The 9,519-nt window shown below is 36.9% G+C and overlaps 1 protein-coding gene across 2 annotated transcripts; it reads left to right on the top strand.

Moving 5' to 3' along the window:
• The first annotated feature begins 2,276 nt into the window (after window positions 1-2,276).
• LOC147284559 (Protein kinase superfamily protein) lies at window positions 2,277-7,070 on the top strand. 2 transcript variants are annotated; one of them, XM_086244811.1, is made up of 4 exons: window positions 2,277-2,557; window positions 2,781-3,554; window positions 4,778-4,852; window positions 5,586-7,070. In XM_086244811.1, exons 2-4 carry the CDS (start codon window positions 2,813-2,815, stop codon window positions 6,872-6,874), a joined length of 2,106 nt encoding a protein of 701 aa, XP_086100937.1. In that variant the 5' UTR covers window positions 2,277-2,557; window positions 2,781-2,812; the 3' UTR covers window positions 6,875-7,070. The 2 variants fall into 2 exon arrangements, with proteins under 2 accessions (XP_086100937.1, XP_086100938.1); XM_086244812.1 differs by lacking the exon at window positions 2,277-2,557 and having other exon boundaries at window positions 2,568-3,554.
• Window positions 7,071-9,519: the final 2,449 nt, after the last annotated feature.

Genomic DNA, 9,519 nt, shown 5'->3' on the forward strand with positions numbered 1-9,519 from the left:
TGTACTCTTTTCCTTAGCTAGTATTTTTCCCATAGGGTTTTGGCTAATAAGGTTTTTAATGAGGCAACTATCATATTCAATGGACATCCAAGGGGGAGTGTTGTAAATATCATTAATTATGTGGCTGTCCATTTTCATGTTCAATATTTATCTCTTGTATTATCTAGAGCAATTGTATAGATAATTATGAGGAGTCCAATTCATTGTAAAATAGGAGACCTTAATGGTCTATCTCAGATCATCCAAGAGCCTATAAATAGAGGCCTTATGTGAATGAGAAATATACTCTGATTCCTCCCCAATTCTCTCTTATATTTTCTCTACATTTCTCTTTATTTTATAACATATCAATAATTATATCTTGTAATAATTACAGCCAAATAATAAAAAATTAGTGGTGGTAGAAATCTAGCTATTTTATCATCCAAGCAAATGACTACTCATTAGTCATTAATTAGTCATCATCATAATCCTCTCATATCCCCCAAAATCAAATGTAGACAAGAGGACTCTCAATTCTCATTTTACATTAATTGGCATTTGGTAAGAGTGAAAAACCGAAAATGTGAAACAGACCAGTTTTCTTCTTCCCTGGGAGAGTGGGACTCGATAGTCCACCATTTCGGCCCCATTGGGTATTATCGTCAAACAGCTGATGTCCTAATTATTCCCTACGCCTGCCATTTATATGCAAAAATAGATAATAATACTTTGAGACTAATCTAGATGACAAGACTGCAACTTGGTTATAGAAAAATCCCCTTCTTTTAAGTTTAACGCGTCCTTCACTTCTATGAGTTCTATATATTATTTTTTTAGAAATGCATCAATATTCCCTTAGAAAGTCAATAAAACAACAAATTAAATTATCTTTACAAGATGCAAAATTTCTATAGTGCCGTCCAACTTGATAAAAAAAGGTAAAAACAATTATTAAACATTCTCAAGCTTTTGTGATGTAGTGGTTATTCGAAAGGGTAAATGGAATGATATAAGAACTCTAGTTATAGACTTATAGGAGACCATGGATTCAAAACTTCAATTCTCATCTCCCACTTGTATTAGTATGTTTTAAGAGTCTAATAATTATTTAGGGAAAAATTTACAAACAGGACACATACTTTGATGGTTGTTTCATTTCAGGATATTAATTTTGCTTTGTTTTAATGAAGGACACATACTTTCATTTTGTGTTAATTAAGGACCATGTTTTTTTTTTCAGTTTTTATCTCAACTTTAGTCCGACGTTTGACCCATCAAAACTCCACCAAATTCAGAAAAATTATACTGGGTTTAAAGATATGCATCTCCTCTTTACAACCATATAAAGATTACCCAAATCAGATCTCTACAACTCCAGATAATCGGCCCTAAAGTAGGGTACCCGAAATTGTTTGATTTTCCAAATTTTTTTCCAGAGGTCTGATTGGATAGTTTCGGGTACCCTACTTTTGGGCCAATTATTTGGAGTTGTAGATGTCCGATTTAAGTGATTTTTATATGGTTGTAAAGAGGAGATGCATAGCTTTAAACCAAGTATAAGTTTGCTAAATTTGGTAGAGTTTTGATGGGTCTAATGTCGAGCCAAAGTTGAGATAAAACAGAGTTCTTAATTGACACAAAATAAAAATATGTGTCATTTATTAACACGAATCAAAATTAATGTCCTGAAATGAAACAGTCATCAAAGTATGTGTCCTGTTTATAAATTTTTCCCAATTATTTAAGGCATTAGACACCCACATTTGTCAAGTTTAATCTATATTAATATCTCAAAAGTTTTTTTTCCCTTTTGATTATCAACAATTATCATTCATAAAATTTAAATGCATGATCAACAATTGCCGTTCATGATTATTAGCACTTAATGGAAGTTATAATTCTCCACATTTTTTAAAACGCGCTTTTACTTAAACCCATCCTGCATAAGATGATCGAAGGGCAAAGGGATCATTTTGGACCTAACAAAAAGAAAAAAAAAATGGTGGAACAAGACCCATGCTAAAAGTAAATTTTCTAAAAAAGCATAGGGAATATAGACTATATAGTGGAGATGAAGCTGTTGGAACAATGAGACCCACCTCCCCACCTTCATCAAATGAAAAATCATTGATAATAAAATAACAAAATGGTGTTAATATGCTGTCCACATACAACCTTTGTGTGTCTGTGTCAGTCAAACCATTTATAATTCGCTAGCTGACCCCAACATTCCAATACCTGTAATGTAATTTCCTCTTCTCTACAGGGCCATTTCTGTCCCAAAAAGATTTATTCGGATTGCAGAAATACACAGCAATATACATTGAGGCAGTTAGACACCAACAACACGTATTTACGTTTTTGGAGTTGCAGAGAGGCATGAGAAAGAGAAAGCTTTTTCTTTGATGAAGAACAAGAATAAGCACAGCCACAGCATATCATATTAACTTTCTGCAGTTTGTTTTTTCATATTCAAAACCCGTAAACAAGCACAAGCAGTTTTTAATTACATGTTGAAAAAGACAGAGCAATTAATCCAACCACCATTGAAGCAGCTCCAGATAGATAGTGAGAGGTAAGCAAGCTCGTCAATAAAAGCTCAACAAACCCAAAGCTTATTAAGAGGAGAGAAGACCTTAATTGCTTCTCTGCCCAGAGCATTTATTGAGCTAGATGGCCTCCCAACGCTCTGCTTTAATTTCCCAATTTAAGCTTCTCCTTACTTCCAAAAACACAGAAATCTTCTACCTTTTTTGATTTTTTTCCTTTTTTACTTCAATTAATTTCTGGGTTTGCAGAAAAAACTGATGATCACCCACTACAATTGAAGATGCTTCTCCTTCTCCACCAAACGTTTCTGGGTCTTATTCTCATCATTGTCACTACTACAACCTCCATAGCCCAAAACTCCAGCCACTGCCATCGCACATGCGGATCCGGAAAGTCAGCCCAACCGGTTCAGTACCCATTCGGATTCTCACCCGGATGTACCATCCCATTGAACTGTTCGGACCAAAACGAAATCAAACTCGGCGAATTCACAGTCCGAAACATAACCTCAAACAGCGTCTTCGTCAACCTCCCGGCAAAATGCAACCGAGGAATTCAATCCATCGCCCATTTATTCGGCCCAAACTTCGGCCCAACTTGGCAGAACAGCCTCCTCTTCCAGAACTGCACGACGCCTCTCAACGGCTGCGTTATTCCGGCGTCTTTCGTCGAAAACCAGTTCGAGTTGGAGAGCTGCGATTCCAAGAGCGACAACATCAGCTGCTTCTCTCAGGCACGTGACGACCGGGAGATTATGGGGTATTTGGACTTGAAGAATCGGACCCGGTGCAAGTTCTTGTTCGGGTCGATGGCGGCGGTTCAGTCGGGTAAGGACTCGCCGCTCTCGCTTGAGTTCGAGACCTTAGAGTTGGGCTGGTGGGTCGAAGGTCCATGCGAATGTCATACGAATGCCACGTGTACCATTCCGAAGCACTCTGATGGGAGCCCGGCTGGATTTCGCTGCCGCTGTGATGATGGGTTAGACGGCGACGGGTTCAAAAACGGGTCGGGTTGCCAGAGAGGTGAGTCAAACCGCTACTGTCTTACTGCATTTATTTTAGCTTAGAGGAAAAAATTTACAGTCGTTTTATGTGTTGGCGAATGATGTGTTAACACGTCATTATTTATAAAATTAAATTGGAAAAATGGTGGTAAATGGTAAATTTTGGTTAAACAATTTCTCCTGCCAATGGGTGAGTCCAATTGCAATAAATTTGTTTGATTTTTGTGTCACTTTATATTTTGGTCAACCATTTTGTGCCATTAAATTGGTGGGTACTAATTATATTTTGGTAATCAGCATTTGGCCACATAAGTCATCTTAGACTCTGCAGCCACATTGGATCAATGGATTTGATTTGGTCATAACAATGTCGGTATTGCCTAAAATCAGGGAGTTTACTTTCCATAATTAAATGAATTGAGCAATTTTGACCATGATTTTAGGAATAATTAAATGTGCCATGAATATTGGCCCCTGCATAGTTGAAATGAAATTTTAATATTCTTGTTTATAACTTATGTCAATTTTTTAATTCTTTTGTTTTGAACGGTCGCCTTCCCAACCAGAGAATCCTCCAAAAGTCAAAACCTTAGGGACAAGATGCCCTGTTTATTTATAGAGTGATATTAAGTGAAGCACATGGCTTTACTTATAGATTTGGACTTCGGATCAATAGAAGTTAAGGGGAGAGTAGACTCGTAAAGGCCACAACATCAGTTTCTTTGGTTCAAATGTTCATGTAATAGACTTGCCATCTTGCACCAGAAAAGAATAGACCTGCCATCTGATGGGTGTCTACCTCATGAGTTTTAAGTTTTTGACAATGTGACATGCATACTTTCTTATTGTAGAAACACTTAATAAAATAACTAAGCTTGCTAGTTGAAGTTATCCAATTGGCACTTGCTAGCACACTTTGTGCAGATGCTTGGTAGTGGCCTTGAAACCCTGGGGATTTGAACTTATGTTCTGCTCCCTGATGCCTTTTCAATTGAACTTTTACTTGACAGAAATAATGCTTGCAATGGCCTGTATAAAATGTTCTAGTTGGAAAGTAACATTTGGAACAAGTGAGAATTTGTTATCATGGACCATTTATCCAGTAAGCCTGAGCCTTAAGTTCTGCTTGCATTTCAGTTCTCTATATGCAATTAGAATGCATCTATAATTGCATGACCTTTTGAAAAAATGAAACCGAGTATAGCATTTTAATCATTTTCTTACTGGTTTCCTTGTCTTCAGTTTCGGAATGCAATCTTTCAAAGTACATGTCTGGTCATTGCGGGGGAACAACTAAAGTTGGTGTTCTTGTTGGAGGTAAATTTTCTTCTCCTTTTCTTTTTTGTTAATTTATCATATGCTCACCTATCTTTTAGCTTGGAACAATTTACATGGATACATCTGCAAAAAAGTTATCTTATTCTTTGAAGTTTTGTGAAAAATCATTATTATCAATAGATTCAATAAGAGTATTTAGTATTTTTAATTGCAGCTATTGACATGGTGATTTTTAGATGTATAATCCATATGATTTGATCAACTGTTGTATGGTTTCCCTGTTTTGAATTCCTTAAAAAGGTGCCCTCAATTGCTGATGCAGTTGTGCTGCGCATTTTCATTAAGTAAAGGAATGTGCTTCACATGTTTCTGCAAGCTTCCTGTCTCTGTTATCTATTTGTCTGGCTAATAGTGGCTATATCCCCATTTACATGCACATACTTTCCTTAGTTCTTCAATTGATTGTAGAAAGATTAACAGGTCAGTGGGGGGTTTTCAACAAAAATCTTTGAAGACAAAATGAAAATTTGGCGCGACTTCTTTTTTGATAAGTAAAATTTTGACATGGTAATTCTCAAAGATAAACAGAGGGTCAAATGACTCAAAAATGGTAACACAATGTGGTTCTTCATAGTAGCCTTAGCTGAGATATTCATCATATATGAACAGTATTTGATAAAAATTCATATATTTGGTTATGAAGTTCTCTACATTACAAATGATTATCTGGACTTTTTAAATAGCACCTTGTGCCTCATTGCTTCTTTCTTAGGGATTATTGCTGGAGCTTTCTTAATGGCTGGTCTATCTTTTCTCTGTTACTTTCTTCGACGCCGTTCCACATGCTTGAAAAACCAGTTGAGTGCAAGGCGTCTTCTGAGTGAAGCTGCAGGCAACTCCAGTGTTCCATTTTATCCCTATAAAGAAATAGAGAGAGCCACTAATTACTTCTCTGAGAAACAAAGGTTGGGCACAGGGGCCTTTGGTACAGTTTATTCAGGAAAACTACACGATGATGAGTGGGTTGCCATTAAAAAGATCAAACATCGAGACACCAACACCATTGACCAAGTCATGAATGAGATCAAGCTCCTTTCCTCTGTGAGCCACCCGAATCTAGTGCGCCTCTTAGGTTGTTGCATAGAGGGAGGTGAACAGATCCTTGTATATGAATATATGCCTAATGGAACTCTATCTGAACATCTACAAAGAGAGAGGGGCAAAGGACTTCCATGGACCGTAAGGCTCACAATTGCTGCTGAAACTGCTAATGCCATAGCCTATCTCCACTCCTCAATTGATCCACCAATCTATCATAGAGATATCAAATCCAGCAATATACTCTTGGACTTCAACTACAAGTCCAAGGTAGCAGATTTTGGTCTTTCTAGACTTGGGATGACAGAATCATCATACGTATCAACAGCCCCACAAGGGACTCCGGGCTATGTGGATCCACAATACCATCAAAACTTCCACCTTTCAGATAAAAGTGATGTTTACAGTTTTGGGGTAGTTTTAGTTGAGATAATAACCGCGATGAAGGTGGTTGATTTTGCTAGACCTCAAAGTGAGGTTAATTTGGCTGCCCTTGCTATTGATAGGATTGGGAAGGGTTGTGTGGATGAGATAGTTGATCCCTTTCTCGAGCCACATAGGGATGCTTGGACACTTTATTCTGTTAACAAGGTGGCTGAGCTTGCATTTAGATGCCTTGCTTTTCACAGTGACATGAGGCCTTCTATGACAGAAGTGGCCGAAGAACTAGAATACGTTCGACGGAGTGGGTGGGCAACAATGGAGGAAAATATATGCATGGAATCATCAGTGGTATCCTGTTGTTCATCACCATACAATGGAAGTGAGAAGTCGTTGGGTGGTGTGACGGCTAAGCAGGCTGGTATACGAAGTCAGAGATCAATTGCTTCCCTAAGGGTGGATGGTTCTCTAGCTTCCTTGGAGGAGGACAAGGATAGCTCCCCAGTTTCTGTACATGATCCTTGGTTGAGTGAACAGAGTTCACCTTCAACAAACAGCTTATTGGGAAATGTAGTTCAGTGACGTATGGGAAATTTTTCTTTTTGTGTGCTTAGCCTCCTATATATATACTATCATGTTAATGGTGAAAACCATAGAGGTATGTTACAGTTTCTTCTACGCCTTTCTGCCTCTATGTTCCTCATAGGTGGTGTCCATTTGTATGCTCCATGTCCTCCCCACTATTCCCACTTATCTAATGGTGCATTGCCCTCATCAATCTTTTGGCTCCTCTAGTTTTAACTCTGTTTTAAAAATTTTCTAACATATATATGCATGGTTGATTAGCCATGGAAGCATATATAACTCTCAACAATTTAAATATTGATTAAGATTCAAATGCAACCAAGAATTAGACTAATTTTGCAGCACCTGATTTGTTCTCACCAAGGAACTTTTACTAAAAAAGAAAGGGAAAAGAAAACCCAAGCCTCAAAAGTTGCTCTTATTGAAAAACATTGATTTCAGTACATGGGTATAGCCAGAAGACAATGATAATGAACACCAAGCCTAGAAGGCAGTTTATTTCTAGAGATACTGAGCTAGCTAAGCTAGCTATGATTAATTAAGAAGAGGAGCAGGAGGGAAGCAATTTGCATTACAATCTTCTTCTGTATCCCAGCACTTGTAGATGCAGCACCAACAAGGCTGTCCTTCACACTGCTTTTCGTGGCAAACATCTAATTTGCTGCCGTCTGCAGTGTTCGCATGATCACCTCTCACTCTTAAATTGTCAACAACATTCTTGCTGCTGCTGCTAAAACTAGTGCTGTCATTGCCTGTATAAATTATGTCATATAAAAAGATTGTGTTAAGAGCTTCTTTCATGTAATGTATTAAATTTTTTAAATTTGTCTTTAGAGATAAAAGTGCTGATTTTTTGGCAGTGGGAAATAATTTTCCCAAAAATAATACATTTCCCCCAAACCGTGCTTTTATACCCAATATAGTAACAAAATAAGCATGTAGTACTTGATCTTCATGTGATAAATATTAAATAAGCATGGACATACATCGAGTAGGAGCCAAGTGGGTTATGAAGATGATGCAAAAGAGAGCCAACTGCACTTTGATTGCTTTACCAGTCGCCATTGTTGGTGTGTATGAGAAAGAGACTGAGTGACAACTTGGTGTTGGTGGTGGTGATCATATGCAGATAAATTGGAGGGGTTTTATAAGAAAAAAAGTTTGACCTTCTATTAATTATTAGTGACAATCATGGTAATAAATCTTACAAGATATAGTGAGTGAGTTTTTAAAGATTTGTCCTTAAATATATCTCATAATTAAAATATATCGAAATCTTATCTTAAGATTTTTTTTTTACAAAATAGTGACTCCTAAAATCCTAGCAATAAGTTCAAAATCTCATAAAAAGAAAAAGAAAACTTGGATATTACTAAAAAAGAAAATCAGTTTCTACTTCATTCAATCCGTATTGTAATTTGATGATCGAAGCCATCTACTTTCTAAATCTTTATACAAGGATCATCCTTTCAAAAAATTAGACAAATCGAAAATCGTTTAACTATTTGATTAAAGGACCATCATTTCAAGTGTTTACGGAATCATTATGTTCGTTTATTTATTCTACCACGATTATATGTCTTAATGATTTTCGATTTACCTAATTTTTTGCAAAGATGATCCTTTCATACAGACATAGAAATTAGACGAGTTTGATCATCGAATTACAATACAGAGTGGGTCCATAAGCCATACCTCATCTTAAACATGATGAAGTATAACTTGTGGGACTCACTTGTAATTTAAATATTGATTAAGATTCAAAAGCAACCGAGAATTGGACCAATTCTGCAGCACCTGATTTGTTTTCACCTAGGAACTTTTACTAAAAAAGAAGGAAAAAGAAAACCCAAGCCTGAAAAGTGGCTCTTATTGAATTAAAAACATTGATATGAGTACAAGGGTATAGTCAGAAGACAATGATCATAACGCGTACACCAAGCCTAGAAGAAGGTTCAAGCCTTCAAGGCAGTTTATTTCTAGAGATACTGAGCTAGCCAGGTTTAATTAGGAAGATGAGGAGCAGGAGGGAATATGCAATTTCCATTACATTCTTTTTCAGTATACCAGCAGTACGACGTAGTCACGCAGCACCAACAAGGCCGTCCTTCACACTCCTTTGCGTCACAAAGATGTATTTTGATGCCGTCTGCAGTGTTCGCATGATCACCTCGCACTCTTAAATTGTCAACAACATTCTTGCTGTTGCTGCTAAAACTAGTGCTGTCATTGCCTGTTCAAATTATGTCATATGAAAATAAATAAATACATACGGTAAGTAACAAACTAGAAATAAAATGGTGCAGAGTAGTTGATCTTAATGTCACTACAAGAAATATGAGTAAAAGCCACCTTTATTGGTTGCATAGAAAGAGATGACAATTGGGCAATAGGGACTAAAGTGTCTCGATTTTAACAAAATTGGGTGGCAATTAGACAATAGGGACTAAAATTCACAAATGCCACCCCTTTCTGTACAACCAATAAAAGTGACCTTTGTTCACATTTCTTGTAGTGTGTGATATATAAGTATGACATATACATTGAGTAAGAGCCAAGTGGGTTATGAAGATGATGCAAAAGAGAGCCAACTGCACTTTGATTACTTTACCAGTCACCATTGTTTTGTTGGTGTGTACGTG

The sequence above is a fragment of the Dryas octopetala genome, chromosome 5 (genome assembly GCF_963921425.1).
Source record: "Dryas octopetala chromosome 5, drDryOcto1.1, whole genome shotgun sequence".
Lineage (NCBI taxonomy): Eukaryota > Viridiplantae > Streptophyta > Magnoliopsida > Rosales > Rosaceae > Dryas > Dryas octopetala.